This window comes from Cuculus canorus, chromosome 35 (assembly GCF_017976375.1).
Source record: "Cuculus canorus isolate bCucCan1 chromosome 35, bCucCan1.pri, whole genome shotgun sequence".
Classification (NCBI taxonomy): domain Eukaryota; kingdom Metazoa; phylum Chordata; class Aves; order Cuculiformes; family Cuculidae; genus Cuculus; species Cuculus canorus.
This window is the reverse complement of record NC_071435.1, coordinates 1,015,148-1,038,938: the sequence shown is the minus strand read 5'-3', so window position 1 is coordinate 1,038,938 and position 23,791 is coordinate 1,015,148. Positions and strand designations below refer to the sequence as shown.

Sequence of the window (23,791 nt, the reverse complement as noted above, 5' to 3'; positions counted from 1 at the left end):
TGGGTCCAATTTCTCCCTTTTAGGTCCAACTTCTCATTTTCAGGGTCCAATTTCTCCTTTTTAGGTCCGATTTCTCATTTTTGGGGTTCAATTTCTCCTTTTTGTCTCCGATTTCTCACTTTTTGGGTCCAAATTCACATTTTTTGGGTCAAATTTCTCATTTTCAGGGTCCAAATTTGCCTTTTTTGGGTCCAATTTCTCCCTTTTAGGTCCAACTTCTCATTTTTTGGGTCCAGTTTCTCATTTTTTGGGGTCCTCTCTCTCATTTTGGGGTCCTCTCTCTGACTTTTGGGGTCCTCTCTCTCCCCTTCGGTTCCCGTCTCCGTCCGTCCGTCCGTCCGCCCGCCCGCGGGCAGCGCTGTGAGCTGTGCGGCCGCCCCGGCGCCACCGTCGGCTGCTGTTTGGCCGCTTGTTTGGCCAATTACCACTTCATGTGCGCCCGGCGCCGCCGCGCCGCCTTCCAGCGCGACAAGAAGGTCTTCTGCCACCGGCACACGCGGCTCCTCGACGGCACCGTGAGCTCCGGGGGGGGCGCTGCGCTCCACAAATTGGGATTTGGGGGCCATAAGTTGGGGTTTGGGGTCCATAAAGTGGGATTTGGGGCTCTGGAGAACCCCTGGGAGAAGGTTGGGGTGGTGGGAACCCATGAGGGACGTTGAGTTCCTCGGGTTCCTCATCACCCATGGGTGGAGGGAGGGCTTTGGGGTCCATAAAGTGGGGTTTGGGATCCATAAAGTGGGATTTGGGGCTCCGTAGAACCCCTGGGAGAAGGTTGGGGTGGTGGGAACCCATGAGGGACGTTGAGTTCGTTGGGTTCCTCATCACTTATGGGTGGAGGGAGGGGTTTGGGGGCCATAAATTGGGACTTGGGGTCCATATATTGGAACTTGGGGTCCATAAAGTGGGATTTGGGGCTCTGGAGAACCCCTGGGAGAAGGTTGGGGTGGTGGGAACCCATGAGGGACGTTGGGTTCCTTGGGTTCCTCATCACTCATGGGTGGAGAGAGGGGTTTGGGGTCCATAAATTGGGCTTTGGGGCCATAAATTGGGAATTGGGATCCATAAAGTGGGATTTGGGGCTCCGGAGAACCCCTGGGAGAAGGTTGGGGTGGTGGAAACCCATGAGGGACGTCGAGTTCCTTGGGTTCCTCATCACTTATGGGTGGAGGGAGGGGGTTTGAGGTCCATAAATTGGGGTTTGAGGTCCATAAAGTGGGATTTGGGGTCCATAAAGTGGGATTTGGGGCTCTGGAGAACCCCTGGGAGAAGGTTGGGGTGGTGGGAACCCATGAGGGACATTCAGTTCCTTGGGTTCCTCATCACTTATGGATGGAGGGAGGGGGTTTGGGGTCCATAAATTGGGGTTTGAGGTCCATAAAGTGGGATTTGGGGTCCATAAATTGGGGTTTGGGGCTCTGGAGAACCCCTGGGAGAAGGTTGGGGTGGTGGAAACCCATGAGGGATGTTGAGTTCCTTGGGTTCCTCATCACTTATGGGTGGAGGGAGGGGTTTGGGGTCCATAAAGTGGGATTTGAGGTCCATAAATTGGGATTTGGGGTCCATAAAGTGGGATTTGGAGCTCTGGAGAACCCCTGGGAGAAGGTTGGGGTGGTGGGAACCCATGAGGGACGTTGGGTTCCTTGGGTTCCTCATCACTCATGGGTGGAGGGAGGGCATTGCACTCCATAAATTGGGCTTTGGGGGCCATAAGTTGGGGTTTGGGGTCCATAAAGTGGGATTTGGGGCTCCGGAGAACCCCTGGGAGAAGGTTGGGGTGGTGGGAACCCATGAGGGACGTTGGGTTCCTCGGGTTCCTCATCACTTATGGGTGGAGGGAGGGCGTTGCACTCCATAAATTGGGATTTGGGGGCCATAAAGTGGGATTTGGGATCCATAAAGTGGGATTTGGGGCTCTGGAGAACCCCTGGGAGAAGGTTGGGGTGGTGGGAACCCATGAGGGACGTTGAGTTCCTCGGGTTCCTCATCACCTATGGGTGGAGAGAGGGGTTTGGGGGCCATAAATTGGGATTTGGGGGCCATAAATTGGGGTTTGGGGTCCATAAAGTGGGATTTGGGGCTCTGGAGAACCCCTGGGAGAAGGTTGGGGTGGTGGGAACCCATGAGGGACGTTGAGTTCCTCGGGTTCCTCATCACCCATGGGTGGAGGGAGGGCTTTGGGGTCCATAAAGTGGGGTTTGGGATCCATAAAGTGGGATTTGGGGCTCTGGAGAACCCCTGGGAGAAGGTTGGGGTGGTGGGAACCCATGAGGGACGTTGGGTTCCTTGGGTTCCTCATCGCTTATGGATGGAGGGAGGGGGTTTGGGGTCCATAAATCGGGGTTTGAGGTCCATATATTGGAACTTGGGGTGCATGGGATGGATTTTGGGGTTCGGGGGGGGGTTCCTGGAGCTCCTGGTGACCCCTCCCCGTGCGCAGGAGCTCGTGGAGGACGAGGACTTTGCGGTGCTGCGCCGCGTCCTGGTGGATTTTGGGGGGATCAGCCTGAAACGCAAGTTTTTGGGGGGACTCGAGCCGGAGGCCGTCAGCGTCATGATCGGTGAGGGGGGGGCACCTATAGGGGGTTTGGGGGGGCTATGGGGGGGTTATGGGGCACCTATAGGGGGTTTGGGGGGGATATGGGGGGGTTATGGGGATACCTATGGGGGTTTGGGGGGGTTCTGGGGGGGTTCTGGGGATACCTATAGGGGGTTTCGGGGGGCTATGGGGGGGGTTTGGGGCACCTATGGGGGGTTTGGGGGGGCTATGGGGGAGTTATGGGGCACCTATAGAGGGTTGGGGGGGGCTGTGGGGGTGTTATGGGGCACCTATAGGGGGTTTGGGGGGGCTATGGGGGGGTTATGGGTCACCTGTAGGGGGTTTGGGGGGGGCTGTGGGGGGGTTTTGGGGCACCTATAGGAGGTTTGGGGGGGCTGTGGGGGGGTTATGGGGGTACCTATAGGGGGTTTGGGGGGGATATGGGGAGTTATGGGGCACCTATGGGGGGTTTGGGGGGCTATGGGGGGGTTATGGGGCACCTATAGGAGGTTTGGGGGGGGCTGTGGGGGGGTTATGGGGCACCTATGGGGGGTTTGGGGGGGCTGTGGGGGGGTTATGGGGCACCTATAGGGGGTTTGGGGGGGCTGTGGGGGGGTTATGGGGCACCTATGGGGGGTTTGGGGGGGCTGTGGGGGGTTATGGGGCACCTATAGGGGGTATGGGGGGGGTTTTGGGGCACCTATAGGGGGTTTGGGGGGGCTATGGGGGGTTATGGGGCACCTATAGAGGGTTTGGGGGGGCTGTGGGGGGTTATGGGGCACCTATGGGGGGTTTGGGGGTCCCATGGGGGGCTTTGGGGGGTCCTGGATGGGGTTTGGGGGTCCCATTGGGGGGATTTGGGGGGTCCTGGATGGGGTTTGGGGGGTCCTGGATGGGGGATTTGGGGGTTCTCGATGGGGTTTTGGGGGTCCTATAGGGGGTTTGGGGGGTCCTATAGGGGGTTTGGGGGGTCCTGGATGAGGTTTGGGGGTTCCGGATGGGGTTTGGGGGGTCCTGGGTGGGGTTTAGGGGTTCCACTGGGGGAATTTGGGGGGTCCTGGACGGGGTTTGGGGGGTCCTGGACGGGGTTTGGGGGTCCCATGGGGGGATTTGGGGGTTCCATGGGGGGATTTGGGGGGTCCTGGATGGGGTTTGGGGGTCCCTTTGGGGGGCTTTGGGGGTTCCTTTGGGGGGTCCTGGATGGGGTTTGGGGGTCCTATAGGGGGTTTGGGGGGTCCTGGATGGGGTTTGGGGGTCCCACTGGGGGGGTGTGGATTTGGGGGATCCTGGATGGGGTTTGGGGGTCCCTTTGGGGGGCTTTGGGGGTTCCTTTGGGGGGTCCTGGATGGGGTTTGGGGGTCCTATAGGGGGTTTGGGGGGTCCTGGATGGGGTTTGGGGGTCCCACTGGGGGGGTGTGGATTTGGGGGATCCTGGATGGGGTTTGGGGGTCCCTTTGGGGGGATTTGGGGGGTCCTGGATGGGGTTTGGGGGTCCTATAGGGGGTTTGGGGGGTCCTGGATGGGGTTTGGGGGTCCCACTGGGGGGGTGTGGATTTGGGGGATCCTGGATGGGATTTGGGGGTTCCCATGGGGGGATTTGGGGGGTCCTCGATGGGGTTTGGGGGTCCCTTTGGGGGAGTTTGGGGGGTCCTGGATGGGGTTTGGGGGTCCCATGGGGGGATTTGGGGGTCCCATTGGGGGGGTTTGGGGGGTCCTGGATGGGGTTTGGGGGTCCCATGGAGGGGGTGTGATTTTGGGGGGTTCCCCTGGGGGGGGTGGGATTTGGGGGTCCCCCCGTTGGTGACGGTTTTGGGGCGCAGGGTCGATCCGCATCGACAGTTTGGGGGCACTGACGGAGCTCTCGGAGAGCGGAGGGAGACTCTTCCCAGTGGGCTACCAGTGCGTACTGGGGGGAACTGGGAGGGACTGGGGGGGACTGGGGGGGACTGGGAGGGGATTAGGGGGCACTGGGAGGGGATTGGGGGGGACTGGGAGGGACTGGGAGGGGATTGGGGGGCACTGGGAGGGGATTGGGGGGGACTGGGAGGGACTGGGAGGGGACTGGGGGGGACTGCGAGGGGATTGGGGGGCACTGGGAGGAACTGGGAGGGGACTGGGGGGGACTGGGAGGCACTGGGGGGAACTGGGAGGGGACTGGGGGGGACTGGGAGGGAACTGGGAGATACTGTGAGGGAATTGGGGGGAACTGGGAGGGAACTGGGAGCCACTGGGAGGGACTGGAGGGCACTGGGGAGGGATTGGGGGGGACTGGAGGACACTGGGAGGGACTGGGAGGGGATTGGGGGGAACTGGGAGACACTGGGAGGGGATTGGGGGAAACTGGGAGAGACTGGGGGGGACTGGGAAGGGATTGGGGGGGACTGGGAGGGAACTGGGAGGAGATTGGACCATACTGGGAGGCACTGGGTTGGACTGGGAGAGGATTAGGAAGGCTCTTACTGAGCTGCAGTGGTTCTTACTGGTTTATACTGGGAGATACTGGTGGCCGTAGCAGTGGGGGGGTGTGTCTGGGGGTCCCTGCCGGTCCCTACTGGTCCATACTGGTCTATACTGGGCAGGTGCTGGCGGCTGTACCGGTGGGGGGGTGTGTCTGGGGGTCCCTGCCGGTCCCTACTGGTCCATACTGGTCTATACTGGGCAGGTGCTGGTGGCTGTACCGGTGGGGGGGGTGTGTCTGGGGGTCCCTGCCGGTCCCTACTGGTCCATACTGGTCTATACTGGGCAGGTGCTGGCGGCTGTACCGGTGGGGGGGGGGTGTGTCTGGGGGTCCCTGCCGGTCATACTGGTCCATACTGGTCTATACTGGGCAGGTGCTGGCGGCTGTACCGGTGGGGGGGGTGTGTCTGGGGGTCCCTGCCGGTCATACTGGTCCATACTGGTCTATACTGGGCAGATGCTGGCGGCTGTACCGGTGGGGGGGTGTGTCTGGGGGTCCCTGCCGGTCCCTACTGGTCCATACTGGTCTATACGGGGCAGGTGCTGGTGGCTGTACCGGGGGGGGGGGTGTGTCTGGGGGTCCCTGCCGGTCCCTACTGGTCCATACTGGTCTATACTGGGCAGGTGCTGGCGGCTGTACCGGTGGGGGGGGGTGTGTCTGGGGGTCCCTGCCGGTCATACTGGTCCATACTGGTCTATACTGGGCAGGTGCTGGCGGCTGTACCGGTGGGGGGGGTGTGTCTGGGGGTCCCTGCCGGTCATACTGGTCCATACTGGTCTATACTGGGCAGGTGCTGGCGGCTGTACCGGTGGGGGGGTGTGTCTGGGGGTCCCTGCCGGTCCCTACTGGTCCATACTGGTCTATACTGGGCAGGTGCTGGCGGCTGTACCGGTGGGGGGGTGTGTCTGGGGGTCCCTGCCGGTCCCTACTGGTCCATACTGGTCTATACTGGGCAGGTGCTGGCGGCTGTACCGGTGGGGGGGGTGTGTCTGGGGGGTCCCTGCCGGTCATACTGGTCCATACTGGTCTATACTGGGCAGGTGCTGGCGGCTGTACCGGTGGGGGGGGTGTGTCTGGGGGTCCCTGCCGGTCCCTACTGGTCCATACTGGTCTATACTGGGCAGGTGCTGGCGGCTGTACCGGTGGGGGGGGTGTGTCTGGGGGTCCCTGCCGGTCATACTGGTCCATACTGGTCTATACTGGGCAGGTGCTGGCGGCTGTACCGGTGGGGGGGGTGTGTCTGGGGGTCCCTGCCGGTCCCTACTGGTCCATACTGGTCTATACTGGGCAGGTGCTGGCGGCTGTACCGGTGGGGGGGTGTGTCTGGGGGTCCCTGCCGGTCCCTACTGGTCCATACTGGTCTATACTGGGCAGGTGCTGGCGGCTGTACCGGTGGGGGGGGGTGTGTCTGGGGGGGTCCCTGCCGGTCTCTACTGGTCCATACTGGTCTATACTGGGCAGGTGCTGGCGGCTGTACCGGTGGGGGGGTGTGTCTGGGGGTCCCTGCGGGTCCATACTGGTCCATACTGGTCTATACTGGGCAGGTGCTGGCGGCTGTACCGGGGGGGGGGGGTGTCTGGGGGTCCCTGCCGGTCATACTGGTCCATACTGGTCTATACTGGGCAGGTGCTGGCGGCTGTACCGGTGGGGGGGGTGTGTCTGGGGGTCCCTGCGGGTCCATACTGGTCCATACTGGTCTATACTGGGCAGGTGCTGGCGGCTGTACCGGTGGGGGGGTGTGTCTGGGGGTCCCTGCGGGTCCATACTGGTCCATACTGGTCTATACTGGGCAGGTGCTGGCGGCTGTACCGGTGGGGGGGTGTGTCTGGGGGTCCCTGCCGGTCATACTGGTCCATACTGGTCTATACTGGGCAGGTGCTGGCGGCTGTACCGGTGGGGGGGTGTGTCTGGGGGTCCCTGCCGGTCATACTGGTCCATACTGGTCTATACTGGGCAGGTGCTGGCGGCTGTACTGGAGCACGCGGGACGCTCGCCGCCGCTGTTGGTATCGCTGTCGGATCGTGGAGCGCCGCCCGGGGGGGGGCGCCGAGGGGGGAGGGGCTCCCCCGGAGCAGAACCGCACCATCCCCCACGGCCCCCCCGGTGAGAGACAAAAACCCCCCCTTTTTCACCCCAAAACCTCCGACACCCCCAAACCCCCTCTTTTCCATCCCCAAAATTGACCTTTTTTACCCCAAAACCCCCTTTTCACCCCAAAACCCCACGAATCCACCCCCAATATCCCCTTTTTCACCCCAAACTCCCCCTTTTCACCCCAAAACATCCGTTTTCCACCCCAAAATCCCCCAAATCCACCCCCAAATCCCACTTTTCCCCCCAAATCCCACTTTTTCACCCCAAAACTCCCCTTTTCACCCCAAAATCCCCCAAATCCACCCTAAAAACCCCCTTTTCCACCCCCAAATCCCACTTTTTCACCCCAAACTCCCCCTTTTTCACCCAAAATATCCCTTTTCCACCCCAGGATACCCCAAATCCACCCCCAAATCCCTCTTTTCACCCCAAAATCCCACTTTTTCATCCCCAAACCCCACTTTTTTTACCCTAAAACCCCCTTTTCACCCCAAAATCCCCCAAATCCACCCCAAAAAAACCCTTTTTCACCCCAAAATCCCCCAAATCCACCCCCAAATCCCCCTTTTTCACCCCAAAACCCCCCTTTTTCACCCAAAATATCCTTTTTCCACCCCAGGATACCCCAAATCCACCCCCAAATCCCTCTTTTCACCCCAAAATCCCACTTTTTCATCCCCAAACCCCACTTTTTTTACCCTAAAACCCCCTTTTCACCCCAAAATCCCCCAAATCCACCCCCAAATCCCCCTTTTTCACCCCAAAACCCCCCTTTTTCACCCAAAATATCCTTTTTCCACCCCAGGATACCCCAAATCCACCCCCAAATTCCTCTTTTCTCCCCAAAATCCCACTTTTTCACCCCAAAACCCCACTTTTTTTTACCCTAAAACCCCCTTTTCCACCCCAAAACCCCCCTTTTCACCCCGAAATCCACCTTTTTCACCCCAAAATCCCCCAAAATCCACCCCCAAATCCCACTTTTCCCCCCAAAATCCCACTTTTTCACCCCAAAACCCCCCTTTTCACCCCAAAATCCACCTTTTTCACCCCAAAATCCCCCAAAATCCACCCCCAAATCCCACTTTTCCCCCCAAAATCCCACTTTTTCACCCCAAAACTCCCCTTTTCACCCCAACCCCCCCATGAATCCAACCCAAAAACCCCCTTTTCCACCCCAAAACCCCCCTTTTCAACCCCAAAATCCACCTTTTTCACCCCAAACTGCCCCTTTTCACCCAAAATATCCCTTTTTCACCCCAAAACTCCCCTTTTCACCCCAAAATCCACCTTTTTCACCCCAAAATCCCCCAAATCCACCCCCAAATCCCACTTTCCCCCCAAAATCCCACTTTTTCACCCCAAAACTCCCCTTTTCACCCCAAAATCCACCTTTTTACCCCCAAACTCCACTTTTTTTTACCCAAAAACCTCCATTTCCACCCCAAAACCCCCCTTTTCAACCCCAAAATCCACCTTTTTCACCCCAAAATCCCCCAAATCCACCCCGAAATCTCACTTTTCCCCCCAAAATCCTACTTTTTCACCCCAAAACTCCCCTTTTCACCCCAAAATCCACCTTTTTACCCCAAAACTCCCCTTTTCACCCCAAAATCCACCTTTTTACCCCCAAACTCCACTTTTTTTACCCAAAAACCCCCTTTTCCACCCCAAAACCCCCCTTTTCAACCCCAAAATCCACCTTTTTCACCCCAAAATCCCCAAATCCACCCCCAAATCCCTCTTTTCACCCCAAAATCCCACTTTTTCCCCCCAAAACTCCCCTTTTCACCCCAAAATCCCCTTTTCACCCCAACCCCCCATGAATCCAACCCAAAAACCCCCTTTTTCACCCCAAAACCCCCCTTTTTCACCCAAAATATCCCTTTTCCACCCCAAAATCCCCCTAATCCACCCCCAAATCCCTCTTTTCTCCCCAAAATCCCACTTTTTCACCCCAAAATCCCCCAAATCCACCCTAAAAAGCCCCTTTTCCACCCCCAAACCCCACTTTTTTTACCCCAAACTCCCCTTTTCCACTCCAAAATCCCTCTTTTCTCCCCAAAATCCCACTTTTTCACCCCCAAACTCCCCTTTTCACCCCAAAATCCCCCTTCTCACCCAAAATATCCCTTTTCCACCCCAAAATCCCCCAAATCCAACCCCAAAATCCCCCTTTTCACCCCAAAATCCCACTTTTTCACCCCAGAACTCCCCTTTTCACCCCCAAATCCCCCTTTTCACCCCCAAATCCCGTTTTTTCACCCCAAACCCCCCTCTCTCTTTGTCCCCCTCAGGGTCCCCCCCGACACCCCCCCTGCGGCGGCCATCGCGTCCCCTCCCCCCACCAGGTGGGACCTTGGGGACAGTGGGGGGATATGGGTGGATATGGGGGTCCATTGGGGGTCCATTGGGTCCATTGGGGGTCCATTGGGTCCATTGAGTCCATTGGGGGTCCATTGGGGGTCCATTGGGTTCATTGGGGGTCCATTGGGGGTCCATTGGGTCCATTGGGGGTCCATTGGGGGTCCATTGAGTCCATTGGGGGTCCATCGGGGGTCCATTGGGGGTCCATTGGGGGTCCATTGGGTCCATTGAGTCCATTGGGGGTCCATTGGGGGTCCATTGGGTCCATTGAGTCCATTGGGGGTCCATTGGGTCCATTGGGGGTCCATTGAGTCCATTGGGTCCATTGGGTCCATTGGGGATCCATTGAGTCCGTTGGGGGTCCATTGGGTCCATTGGGTCCATTGGGGGTCCATTGGGTTCATTGGGGGTCCATTGGGTCCATTGAGTCCGTTGGGGGTCCATTGGGTCCATTGGGTCCGTTGGGGGTCCATTGGGTCCATTGTGGGTCCATTGGGGGTCCATTGAGTCCATTGGGGGTCCATTGGGTCCATTGAGTCCATTGGGGGTCCATTGGGGGTCCATTGGGTCCATTGAGTCCATTGGGTCCATTGGGGGTCCATTGAGTCCATTGGGGGTCCATTGGGTCCATTGAGTCCATTGGGTCCATTGGGGGTCCATTGGGGGTCCATTGAGTCCATTGAGTCCATTGGGGGTCCATTGAGTCCATTGGGGGTCCATTGGGGGTCCATTGGGTCCATTGAGTCCATTGAGTCCATTGGGTCCATTGGGTCCATTGAGTCCATTGGGTCCATTGGGTCCATTGGGGGTCCATTGGGTCCATTGTGGGTCCATTGGGGGTCCATTGAGTCCATTGGGGGTCCATTGAGTCCATTGGGTCCATTGGGTCCATTGGGGGTCCATTGGGTCCATTGGGTCCATTGGGTCCATTGGGGGTCCATTTGGTCCATTGGGGGTCCATTGGGGGTCCATTGGGTCCATTGGGTCCATTGGGTCCATTGGGGGTCCATTGGGGGTCCATTGGGTCCATGGGGGTCCATTGGGGGTCCATTGGGTCCATGGGGGTCCATTGAGTCCATTGGGTCCATTGGGGGTCCATTGGGTCCATTGAGTCCATTGGGTCCATTGGGGGTCCATTGAGTCCATTGGGGGTCCATTGGGGGTCCATTGAGTCCATTGGGTCCATTGGGTCCATTGGGGGTCCATTGGGGGTCCATTGAGTCCATTGGGTCCATTGGGGGTCCATTGAGTCCATTGGGGGTCCATTGGGGGTCCATTGAGTCCATTGGGGGTCCATTGGGTCCATTGGGGGTCCATTGGGGGTCCATTGGGGGTCCATTGGGTCCATTGGGGGTCCATTGGGTCCATTGAGTCCATTGGGGGTCCATTGGGGGTCCATTGGGGGTCCATTGAGTCCATTGGGGGTCCATTGGGTCCATTGAGTCCATTGGGTCCATTGGGGGTCCATTGGGTCCATTGGGTCCATTGGGGGTCCATTGAGTCCATTGGGGGTCCATTGGGGGTCCATTGAGTCCATTGGGTCCATTGGGGGTCCATTGAGTCCATTGGGGGTCCATTGGGGGTCCATTGGGTCCATTGGGGGTCTATTGGGGGTCCATTGGGGGTCCATTGGGTCCATTGGGGGTCCATTGGGTCCATTGAGTCCATTGGGGGTCCATTGGGTCCATTGAGTCCATTGGGGTTCCATTGGGGGTCCATTGGGGTTCCATTGGGTCCATTGGGGGTCCATTGGGTCCATTGAGTCCATTGGGGGTCCATTGGGGGTCCATTGGGGTTCCATTGGGTTCATTGGGGGTCCATTGGGTCCATTGGGTCCATTGGGGGTCCATTGGGTCCATTGAGTCCATTGGGGGTCCATTGTGGGTCCATTGGGGGTCCATTGAGTCCATTGGGTCCATTGGGGGTCCATTGGGGGTCCATTGGGGGTCCATTGAGTCCATTGGGGGTCCATTGGGTCCATTGAGTCCATTGGGGGTCCATTGGGGGTCCATTGGGGTTCCATTGGGTTCATTGGGGGTCCATTGGGTCCATTGGGTCCATTGGGGGTCCATTGGGTCCATTGGGGGTCCATTGGGTCCATTGAGTCCATTGGGGGTCCATTGGGGGTCCATTGGGGGTCCATTGGGTCCATTGGGTCCATTGGGAGTCCATTGAGTCCATTGGGTCCATTGGGGGTCCATTGGGGGTCCATTGGGTCCATTGGGTCCATTGGGTCCATTGGGGGTCCATTGAGTCCATTGGGGGTCCATTGGGTCCACTGGGTCCCCATTGGGGTCCTTTGGGTCCCCGTTGGGTCCCCGTTGGGTCCCTTCTGGACACGGTGTCCTCCCCTCAGGCAGTGCTCCCCCCGTCCCTCGTCACGTCGTCACCGTTGGGGACCCCGAGATCCCCCCTCTCCGTCGGAGCCGCCCCTCCCCTCTGTCCCCTCTGTCTCCACGGCGATGGCCCATGGCCACCAACCCCCCCCCGGGGCCACCAACCACACCCGATGGACCACCACCAACGTCACCCGATGGGACGCGGCCAACGTCACCCATGGAGTCACCAACGTCACCCAATGGACCACCACCAACGTCACCCATGGAGTCACCAACGTCACCCATGGAGTCACCAACGTCACCCAATGGACCACCACCAACGTCACCCATGGAGTCACCATCACCCAATGGACCACAGCCAATGTCACCCAATGGGACGCGGCCAACGTCACCCATGGAGTCACCGACGTCACCCAATGGACCACAGCCAATGTCACCCAATGGGACGCGGCCAACGTCACCCATGGAGTCACCGACGTCACCCATGGAGGCATCACCGTCACCCATGGAGTCACCGTCGTCACTGATGGAGCCCCCAACGTCACCCACGGAGTCCCCAACGTCACCCATGGAGCCACCGTCACCCAGTTGGCCAATGTCAACGTCACCCGTGGAGCCATTGTCACCTCCAGGGCCACCATTGGCCAATGGACCAAGGCCAAAGGTGCCCATGGAGCCATCGGCACCCAATGGGTCCCTCGTGAAGGCCCCATTGCTCTTCACTCAACGTCCTTCCATGGGGCCAACGTGTCCATCAAGGTCAACGTCCTCCATGGAGCCACCATCGCTCTTCACTCAACGTTCCTTCACCAAACCACCATCTCCCTTGAGGTCAATGTCCTCCAGAGCTCCTCCATCGCTCTTAACTCAACGTTCCTCCACTGAACCACCATCTCCCTCGAGGTCAACGTCCTCCATGGAGTCTCCATCACTCTTAACTCAATGTCCTTCCATGGGGCCAACGTCAACCTCAAAGTCAACATCCTCCACGGCTCCTCCATCGCTCTTAACTCAACGTTCCTCCACCGAACCACCATCTCCGTCAAAGTCAATGTCTTCTGTGGGTCCTCCATTGCTCTTAACTCAATGTTCCTCCACCGAACCACCATCTCCCTCGAGGTCAACGTCCTCCATGGAGTCTCCATCGCTCTTAACCCAACGTTCCTCCACTGAACCACCATCTCCCTCGAGGTCAATGTCCTCCACGGCTCCTCCATCGCTCTTAACCCAACGTTCCTCCACCGAACCACCATCTCCCTCGAGGTCAACGTCCTCCAGAGCTCCTCCATCGCTCTTAACCCAACGTTCCTCCACCGAACCACCATCTCCATCAAAGTCAATGTCTTCTATGGGTCCTCCATCGCTCTTAACTCAATGTTCCTCCACCGAACCACCATCTCCCTTGAGGTCAATGTCCTCCACGGCTCCTCCATCGCTCTTAACTCAATGTTCCTCCACCGAACCACCATCTCCCTCGACGTCAACGTCCTCCAGACCTCCTCCATCGCTCTTAACCCAACGTTCCTCCACCGAACCACCATCTCCCTCGAGGTCAACGTCCTCCAGAGCTCCTCCATCGCTCTTAACCCAACGTTCCTCCACCGAACCACCATCTTCCTCGAGGCCAACGTCCTCCAGAGCTCCTCCATCGCTCTTAACCCAACGTTCCTCCACCGAACCAACGTCTCCCTCGAGGTCAACGTCCTCCATGGAGTCTCCATCGCTCTTAACTCAATGTTCCTCCACCAAACCAACATCTCCATCAAAGTCAACGTCCTCCATGGAGTCTCCATCGCTCTTAACTCAACGTTCCTCCACCGAACCACCATCTCCCTCGAGGTCAACGTCCTCCATGGAGTCTCCATCGCTGCTGAGTGGCGGTTGTCCCCCGTCGGCGCCGTTGTCCCCTTCGGGCGGTGGTGGAGTGGTGGCTCTGGCGGAGGTGGACGTGGCGGCGTTGGCCCTGGCCGGGCTCTTGGGCACCGCGGGGCCACCGGGAGGTGACAGCAGTGAAGATGAGGACGGTGGTGGCCTTCGCGGTGGTGGTCTTCGCGGTGGCGGTTATTACCGTTTCTCCCGCACGGTGGTGACCCGCGAGCCCCTGGCGCAGTGTCCTCTGCCGGTGGCCCACATCGACCAATTGGATGGAGTGGATGACGGTGGGGACAAAGGACGAGGGCCACGGCCACCGCCGCCGCCACCGCCCGCCGAGGACCTCCCGTCCGACATCGTGGACTTTGTCCTCAAGAACATGGCGGGGGACGGCCCCAAAGCCAACGGGGACCTTCTGGGAGGAGGAAACGGCGGAGATGGAGACGTTCGTGGTGGTCGTGGAGGTGTCAACCATAGAGATGGAGTCCATGGAGACGTTCTCGGTGGTGGAAACCATAGAGATGGAGTCCATGGAGATGTTTGTGGTGGTCATGGAGGTGTCAACCATAGAGATGGAGTCCGTGGAGAGGTTCTCGGTGGTGGAAACCATAGAGGTGGAGCCCATGGAGACGTTCTCGGTGGTGGAAACCATAGAGGTGGAGCCCATGGAGAGGTTCTCGGTGGTGGAAACCATAGAGATGGAGTCCATGGAGACGTTCTCGGTGGTGGAAACCATAGAGATGGAGTCCATGGAGATGTTCTCGGTGGTGGAAACCATAGAGATGGAGTCCATGGAGACGTTCTCGGTGGTGGAAACCATAGAGGTGGAGCCCATGGAGAGGTTCTCGGTGGTGGAAACCATAGAGATGGAGTCCATGGAGACGTTCTCGGTGGTGGAAACCATAGAGGTGGAGCCCATGGAGAGGTTCTCGGTGGTGGAAACCATAGAGATGGAGCCCATGGAGACGTTCGTGGTGGTGGAAACCATAGAGACATCACCTATGGACACATTTGTGGTGGCCATGGAGGTGACAACCATAGAGGTGGAGCCCATGGAGAGGTTCTCGGTGGTGGAAACCATAGAGGTGGAGCCCATGGAGACATTCGTGGTGGTGGAAACCATAGAGACATCACCTATGGACACATTCGTGGTGGCCATGGAGGTGACAACCATAGAGATGGAGCCCATGGAGGTGTTCTCAGTGGTGGAAACCATAGAGACGTCACCCATGGACACATTCTTGGTGGCCATGGCAGCACCAACCATAGAGATGGAGCCCATGGAGGTGTTCTCAGTGGTGGAAACCATGGAAACATCTCCCATGGACACATTCTCGGTGGTGGAAACCATGGAGACGTCACCCACAGAGACATTCTTGGTGGCCACATCAAGCCTGGAAGTGCCACCAACGGCCCCGGAGACTCCGCCCACCCCAACGGCGCCCATGGACACTGGGGGTCCCCATGGGACCTTCCGAGAGCGCCCAAACGTCCCGGAGAGATGATGGCGCCGGGCGGGAAACGGGCGCGGATGGAGGACACCAACGGGGAGGAGAACGCGGCCACCAGGTGAGGACTCTCCCAGATGGGTCCATGGGTGATGGACTCTCCCCGTTGGGTCAATGGGTGATGGTCTCTCCCAGTTGGGTCAATGGGTGATGGTCTCTCCCCATTGGGTCCATGGGTGATGGTCTCTCCCCGTTGGGTCCATGGGTGATGGTCTCTCCCAGTTGGGTCCATGGGTGATGGTCTCTCCCCGTTGGGTCCATGGGTGATGGTCTCTCCCCGTTGGGTCATTGGGTGATGGTCTCTCCCCGTTGGGTCCATGGGTGATGGTCTCTCCCCGTTGGGTCAATGGGTGATGGTCTCTCCCCGTTGGGTCCATGGGTGATGGTCTCTCCCCGTTGGGTCCATGGGTGATGGACTCTCCCCGTTGGGTCCATGGGTGATGGACTCTCCCCGTTGGGTCAATGGGTGATGGTCTCTCCCCGTTGGGTCAATGGGTGATGGTCTCTCCCAGTTGGGTCCATGGGTGATGGTCTCTCCCCGTTGGGTCCATGGGTGATGGACTCTCCCCGTTGGGTCAATGGGTGATGGACTCTCCCCGTTGGGTCAATGGGTGATGGTCTCTCCCCGTTGGGTCCATGGGTGATGGTCTCTCCCCGTTGGGTCAATGGGTGATGGACTCTCCCCGTTGGGTCAATGGGTGATGGTCTCTCCCCGTTGGGTCCATGGGTGATGGTCTCTCCCCGTTGGGTCCATGGGTGATGGACTCTCCCCGTTGGGTCCATGGGTGATGGTCTCTCCCCGTTGGGTCAATGGGTGATGGTCTCTCCCAGATGGGTCCATGGGTGATGGTCTCTCCCCGTTGGGTCCATGGGTGATGGTCTCTCCCCGTTGGGTCCATGGGTGATGGTCTCTCCCAGTTGGGTCCATGGGTGATGGACTCTCCCAGATGGGTCCATGGGTGATGGTCTCTCCCCGTTGGGTCCATGGGTGATGGTCTCTCCCCGTTGGGTCAATGGGTGATGGTCTCTCCCAGATGGGTCCATGGGTGATGGTCTCTCCCCGTTGGGTCCATGGGTGATGGTCTCTCCCAGATGGGTCCATGGGTGATGGTCTCTCCCCGTTGGGTCCATGGGTGATGGTCTCTCCCCGTTGGGTCAATGGGTGATGGTCTCTCCCCGTTGGGTCAATGGGTGATGGACTCTCCCCGTTGGGTCAATGGGTGATGGTCTCTCCCCGTTGGGTCAATGGGTGATGGTCTCTCCCCGTTGGGTCCATGGGTGATGGTCTCTCCCCGTTGGGTCCATGGGTGATGGACTCTCCCCGTTGGGTCAATGGGTGATGGTCTCTCCCCGTTGGGTCCATGGGTGATGGTCTCTCCCCGTTGGGTCAATGGGTGATGGTCTCTCCCGTTGGGTCAATGGGTGATGGTCTCTCCCCGTTGGGTCCATGGGTGATGGTCTCTCCCCGTTGGGTCCATGGGTGATGGTCTCTCCCCGTTGGGTCAATGGGTGATGGTCTCTCCCCGTTGGGTCATTGGGTGATGGTCTCTCCCAGTTTGGTCATTGGGTGCCATCTTGAGGCGGTGACCCTGGTGACCTCCAATGGTGACATTGGTTTCCCCACAGGTGCCTCAGTTTCCCCATTGACCCAATGGACCTCAAGGACGACCCCGATGACCTCAGTGACACCGGGAGCTCCGGGTGGGTGTCCCACTTATTGTGTTCCCCCTATTGTGTTCTCCCCATTGTGTCCCCCATTGTGTTCCCCATTGCGTTCCCCCCATTGTGTTCCCCCCATTGTGTTCCCCATTGTGTTCCCCATTGTGTTCCCCATTGTGTTCCCCCCATTGCGTTCCCCATTGTGTCCCCCATTGTGTTCCCCCCATTGTGTTCCCCATTGTGTTCCCCCCATTGTGTTCCCCCCATTGTGTTCCCCCTCCGTCGCCGCCGTCGCCACCATTGATCCCAAAGTGTCCCCAACAGATCCCCGAGGAGCGACGGAGCCACCGGAACAGCCTGGAACGAAGACACAGGTACAGAACCCCCATATCCCCCATATCCCCATATCCCGATACCCCCATATCCCGATATCCCCAATGTCCCCCCAGGTGCCACCTCGGAGGATGAGGGTCCCCCCCGTGTCCCCCCCACGCGTCCCCATCTGTGCTTTGAGATCAGCAGCGAAGATGGACTGAATGTCACCGCAGAGACCATCGATGGTGGGAGAGGATATGGGATATGGGATATGGGGATATGGGGGATATGGGGGATATGGGGATATGGGGATATGGGGATATGGGGGATATGGGGATATGGGGGATATGGGGGATATGGGGATATGGGGGATATGGGGGATATGGGGGATATGGGGGATATGGGGATATGGGGATATGGGGGATATGGGGGATATGGGGGATATGGGGATATGGGGATATGGGGGATATGGGGGATATGGGGATATGGGGATATGGGGGATATGGGGGATATGGGGATATGGGGATATGGGGATATGGGGATATGGGGGATATGGGGGATATGGGGATATGGGGATATGGGGGATATGGGGATATGGGGATATGGGGGATGTGGGGGATATGGGGGATATGGGGATATGGGGATATGGGGGATGTGGGGGATATGGGGGATATGGGGATATGGGGATATGGGGGATATGGGGATATGGGGATATGGGGATATGGGGATAGGGGGATATGGGGGATATGGGGGATATGGGGGATATGGGGATATGGGGGATATGGGGATATGGGGATATGGGGATATGGGGATATGGGGATATGGGGGATATGGGGATATGGGGGATATGGGGGATATGGGGATATGGGGGTACATGAGGGGATATGGGGGTTATGGGGATATGGGGGATATGGGGATATGGGGATATGGGGATATGGGGGATATGGGGGATATGGGGATATGGGGGATATGGGGATATGGGGGTACATGAGGGGATATGGGGGTTATGGGGATATGGGGGATATGGGGATATGGGGATATGGGGGATATGGGGGATATGGGGATATGGGGGATATGGGGATATGGGGGATATGGGGGATATGGGGATATGGGGGATATGGGGGATATGGGGATATGGGGATATGGGGGTACATGAGGGGATATGGGGGTTATGGGGGATATGGGGATATGGGGGTACATGAGGGGATATGGGGGATATGGGGGATATGGGGGATATGGGGGATATGGGGGATATGGGGGATATGGGGATATGGGGATATGGGGATATGGGGGATATGGGGGATATGGGGGATAGGGGGATATGGGGATATGGGGGATATGGGAATATGGGGATATGGGGATATGGGGATATGGGGATATGGGGATATGGGGGATATGGGGGTTATGGGGGTACATGAGGGGATATGGGGGTATGGGGTTCGTGTGGGGCTCCCGGGTGACGCTGTCTCTGTCGCAGGCGCGTGGCGGGCGGTGGCTCAGAGGGTGCAGGAGGCGCGAGCTCACGCCCGACTGGAGCAGCTCCGTCTGGCGGGTGAGACCCCCGAACTGCTGTGGGGCGCTATGGGGTCTCCATGGGGCACTGTGGGGTCTGTATGGGGTCTGTATGGGGTCTCTGTGGGTCTCTGTGGGGTCTCTATGGGGTCTCTATGGGGTTTCTATGGAGTTTCTATGGGGTCTCTGTGGGCCTCTTTGGGTCTCTATAGGGTCTCTATGGGTCTCTGTGGGTCTCTGTGGGTCTCTATGTGTTTCTGTGGGTCTCTATGGGTCTCTATTGGGTCTCTATGGGTCTCTATGGGGTCTCTGTGGGGTCTCTAAGGGGTCCCTATGGGTCTCTATGGGTCTCTGTGGGTCTCTATGGGTCCCTATAAGGCTCCATTGGATCCAGTGGTTACCATGGTGACCCATAGGATGCTCTGAATGGCTGTGGGAGGTTATGGGTCGCCGTGGGTCGCCGTGGGTCGCTGTGGGAGGTTATGGGCGGCCGCGGCTCTGCCCCACACGTTGCCCCACAGGGATGTCGGGGCCGCGGCTGCTGGGGACGGAGGGGCTGTGGGTCCCTATGGGTCTCTGTGGGTCCCTATGTGTTTCTATAGATCTCTATGGGGTCTCTATGGGTCTCTGTGGGGTCTCTATGGGGTCTCTATGGGTCTCTATAGGGTCTCTATGGGTCCCTATGGGTCTCTATGGGGTCTCTGTGGGTCTCTATGGGGTCTCTATGGGTCCCTATGGGTCTCTATGGGTCACTATAAGGCTCCATTGGACCCAGTGGTTACCATGGTGACCCATAGGATGCTCTGAATGCCTGTGGGAGGTTATGGGTCGCTGTGGGTCGCCGTGGGTCACTGTGGGAGGTTATGGGCGGCCACGGCTCTGCCCCACACGTTGCCCCACAGGGATGTCGGGGCTGCGGCTGCTGGGGACGGAGGGGCTGTGGGTCCCTATGGGTCTCTATGGGTCTCTATGTGTCTCTATGGGGTCTCTGTGGGTCTCTATGGGTCTCTGTGGGGTCTCTATGGGTCTCTATGGGGTCTCTGTGGGTCCCTATGTGTTTCTGTGGATCTCTATGGGATCTCTGTGGGTCTCTATGGGTCTCTATGGGGTCTCTATGGGTCTCTATGGGGTCTCTATGGATCTCTATGGGTCTCTATGGGGTCTCTATGGGGTCTCTATGGGTCCCTATGGGTCTCTATGGGTCTCTATGGGGTCTCTATGGGTCTCTGTGGGTCTCTATGGGTCACTATAAGGCTCCATTGGCTCCAATGGTTACCATAGTGACCCATAGGATGCTCTGGGTCGTTATGGGTCGCCGTGGGTCGCCGTGGGTCACTGTGGGAGGTTATGGGGTCACTGTGGGAGGTTATGGGCGGCCGCGGCTCTGCCCCACACGTTGCCCCACAGGGATGTCGGGGCCGCGGCTGCTGGGGACGCACCACGACGCGGTGGTTTTCCTGCTGGAGCAGCTGCCAGGCGCCGGCGCCGTGGGGCGATACCGCTTCCGGTACCACCCGCGCCGAGAGGCGCCGCCGCCCGCCCCCAGGAACCCCTCCGGCTGCGCCCGCGCCGAGCTCTACCTGCGGTCAGCACTGGGAGCCACTGGGAGCCACTGGGAGGCACTGGGAGCCACTGGGAGCACGGAACAGGGGCACTGGGAGCCACTGGGAGGGACTGGGAGCGTGGAACAGGGGCACTGGGAGGGACTGGGAGCCACTGGGAGCCACTGGGAGCACAGAATAGGGGCACTGGGAGCCACTGGGAGCCACTGGGAGCACAGAATAGGGGCACTGGGAGCCACTGGGAGCCACTGGGAGCATGGAACAGGGGCACTGGGAGGCACTGGGAGAGACTGGGAGCACAGAATAGGGGCACTGGGAGGGACTGGGAGGCACTGGGAGCACAGAATAGGGGCACTGGGAGCCACTGGGAGGCACTGGGAGGGACTGGGAGCACAGAATAGGGGTACTGGGGGGGACTGGGAGGGACTGGGAGAACAGAATAGAGGCACTGGGAGGCACTGGGAGCCACTGGGAGCACAGAATAGGGGCACTGGGAGCCACTGGGAGCATGGAACAGGGGCACTGGGAGGCACTGGGAGAGGCTGGGAGCACAGAATAGGGGCACTGGGAGCCACTGGGAGGCACTGGGAGCACAGAATAGGGGCACTGGGAGGGACTGGGAGGCACTGGGAGGCACTGGGAGGCACTGGGAGCACAGAATAGGGGCACTGGGAGGGACTGGGAGGGACTGGGAGAACAGAATAGAGGCACTGGGAGGCACTGGGAGGGACTGGGAGGCACTGGGAGCACAGAATAGGGGCACTGGGAGGGGGTTGGGAGGCACTGGGAAGGACTGGGAGGGAATTGGGAGGCACTGGGAGGGGATGGGAAAGGGACTGGGAGGCACTGGGAACCCAGAATGGAGGCGCTGGGGGACGCTGGGAAGTCAGAATAGGGGTACTGGGAGCTACTGGGAAGGACTGGGAGCCCAGAATAGGGGCACTGAGAAGGACTTGGAGGGGTTGAGGGGCACTGGGAGGGGACTGGGAGCACTGGGAGGGACTGGGAGCACAGAAAGGGGGCACTGGGAGGCACTGGGAGGGACTGGGAGGGACTGGGAGCACAGAATAGGGGCACTGGGAGGGACTGGGAGGGACTGGGAGCACAGAACAGAGGCACTGGGAGGGACTGGGAGCCACTGGGAGGCACTGGGAGCACAGAATAGGGCACTGGGAGGGACTGGGAGCACAGAAAACGGGCAATGGGAGGCACTGGGAGGGACTGGGAGGCACTGGGAGCACAGAATAGGGGCACTGGGAGGCACTGGGAGCCCAGAGAGAGGGCACTGGGAAGGACTTGGAGGAGTTGGGGGGGCACTGGGAGGGGACTGGGGTGGACTGGGAGGTACTGGGAAGGACTAGGAGAGAATTGGGAGGCACTGGGAAGGACTGGGAGGAGGTTGGGAGGCACTGGGAGAGGACTGGGAGGCACTGGGAAGGACTGGGAGGGGGACTGGGAGGCACTGGGAACCCAGAACGGAGGCGCTGGGGGACACTGAGAAGTCAGAATAGGGTCACTGGGAGCAACTGGGAGGGACTGGGAGCCCAGAATAGGGGCACTGGAAGGGGACTGGGAGGCACTGGGAAGGACTGGAAGGGGATTGGGAGGCACTGGGAGGGGACTGGGAGCGCTGGGAGGGACTGGGAGCCCAGAATAAGGGCACTGGGGGGAACTGGGAGGGGATTGGGGGTGACTGGGGGGCACTGGGAAGGACTGGGAGGGTTAAAAAGGGGGGGGTTTGGGGTGAAAAATGGGCTTTTTGGGGCGGATTTGGGGCTTTTGGGGTGAAAAGGGGGGATTTTGGGGGTGAAAAGGGGGATTTTGGGTGAAAAGGGAGATTTTGGGGTGAAAAGGGATTTTGGGGTGAAAAGGGAGATTTTGGGGTGAAAAGGGGGGATTTTGGGGTGAAAAGGGGGGATTTTGGGGGTGAAAAGGGATTTTGGGGTGAAAAGGGAGATTTTGGGGTGAAAAGGGGGGATTTTGGGGTGAAAAGGGGGGATTTTGGGGGTGAAAAGGGAGATTTTGGGGTGAAAAGGGGGGATTTTGGGGGTGAAAAGGGATTTTGGGGTGAAAAGGGGGGGATTTTGGGGTGAAAAGGGGGGATTTTGGGGGTGAAAAGGGATTTTGGGGTGAAAAGGGGGGATTTTGGGGTGAAAAGGGGGATTTTGGGGTGAAAAAGGGGAGATTTTGGGGTGAAAAGGGGCATTTTGGGGTGAAAAAGGGGGTTTTGGGGTAAAAAGGGGGATTTTGGGGGTGAAAAGGGATTTTGGGGTGAAAAGGGGGGGTTTAGGAGTGAAAAAGGGGGTTTAGGGGTGACAAAGGGGAAGATTTTGGGGTGAAAATCAGCCTTTTTGGGGTGCCCTGAGGGGCTTTTGGGGTGAAAAAGTGTGATTTGGGGTGAAAAGAGGGGATTTGGGGTTGAGAAAGGGGGAGTTTAGGGGTGAAAAATGGGCTTTTTTGGGGTCGGGGGGGGCCGTTGGAGTTTTGGGGTCCCCCCTGAACCCCCTTTTTCTCTCCTGGCAGCACCCGAACCTTCGACACTTTCAGCTTTTTGGCGTCGCAGCACCGCCCCCCCCCCCCAGGGCCCCCCTCCCCGCGACGACGACGACGACGACGCTGCCCTCAAACCCCCCCGGTGAGACCCCAAAACCGACGGAATGCACCCCAAAAAAACAACACCCCCCACCGGCACCCCAAAACCCCCCAAATCCCCCCCAAAAAGCCCATTTTTCACCCCTAAACCCCCCCTTTTCCCACCCCAAATCACCTCTTTTCACCCCAAAATCCCCCTTTTCACCCCAAAATCCACCTTTTTCACCCCAAAACCCCCTTTTCACCCTAAAACCCCCCTTTTCACCCCAAAATCCCTCTTTTTCACCCCCAAATCCCCCCTTTTCACCCCCAAATCCCCCAAATCCCCCCCAAAATTCCCCTTTTTTGCCCAAAACCACCCTTTTCACCCCAAAATCCCCTTTTGTAACCCCAAACTCCCACTGTTTTACCACAAACCCCCCCTTTTCACCCCAAAAACCCCCTTTTCACCCCAAAATCGCCCCTTTTCACCCCAAAAACCCCTAAATCCGCCCCAAAAAGACCCTTCTTCACCCCAAAATCCCCCTTTTCACCCCAAAACCCCCTAAATCCACCCCAAAACCCCCTTTTCACCCCCAAATCCCCCCTTTTCACCCCAAAACCCCCTAAATCCACCCCAAAACCCCCTTTTCACCCCCAAATCCCCCCTTTTCACCCCAAAACCCCCCAAAACCCCCCCAAAAAGCCCATTTTTCACCCCTAAACCCCCCCTTTTTCACCCCAAATCACACTCTTTCACCCCAAAAAGCCCCTAAATGCACCCCAAAATCCCTATTTTCACCCCAAAACCCCTCTTTTAACCCCCAAATCCCCCCTTTTCACCCCAAAATCCCCTTTTTTCACCCCAAAATCCCCCTTTTTCACCCCAAATTCCCCTCTTTTCACCCCAAGATTCCCCTTTTCACCTCCAAAATACCCCTTTTCACCCTAAACTCCCCCTTTTCACCCCCCAAAACTCCTCAATCCCCCTCAAAACT

The 23,791-nt window shown here is 58.6% G+C and overlaps 1 protein-coding gene across 1 annotated transcript in view; it reads left to right on the top strand.

Annotated features, from left to right (window-relative positions):
- KMT2B (lysine methyltransferase 2B) overlaps positions 1 to 23,791 on the top strand; it is a 74,841-nt gene that overhangs the window by 40,159 nt on the left and 10,891 nt on the right. The window contains 13 exon segments of the mRNA XM_054052581.1: positions 357 to 515; positions 2,438 to 2,558; positions 4,357 to 4,435; positions 6,952 to 7,097; positions 9,386 to 9,439; positions 11,812 to 15,235; positions 16,801 to 16,875; positions 17,158 to 17,207; positions 17,283 to 17,393; positions 18,626 to 18,700; positions 20,068 to 20,245; positions 22,746 to 22,818; positions 22,820 to 22,857. Of these exon segments, the coding sequence (XP_053908556.1) occupies positions 357 to 515; positions 2,438 to 2,558; positions 4,357 to 4,435; positions 6,952 to 7,097; positions 9,386 to 9,439; positions 11,812 to 15,235; positions 16,801 to 16,875; positions 17,158 to 17,207; positions 17,283 to 17,393; positions 18,626 to 18,700; positions 20,068 to 20,245; positions 22,746 to 22,818; positions 22,820 to 22,857 (4,583 nt within the window).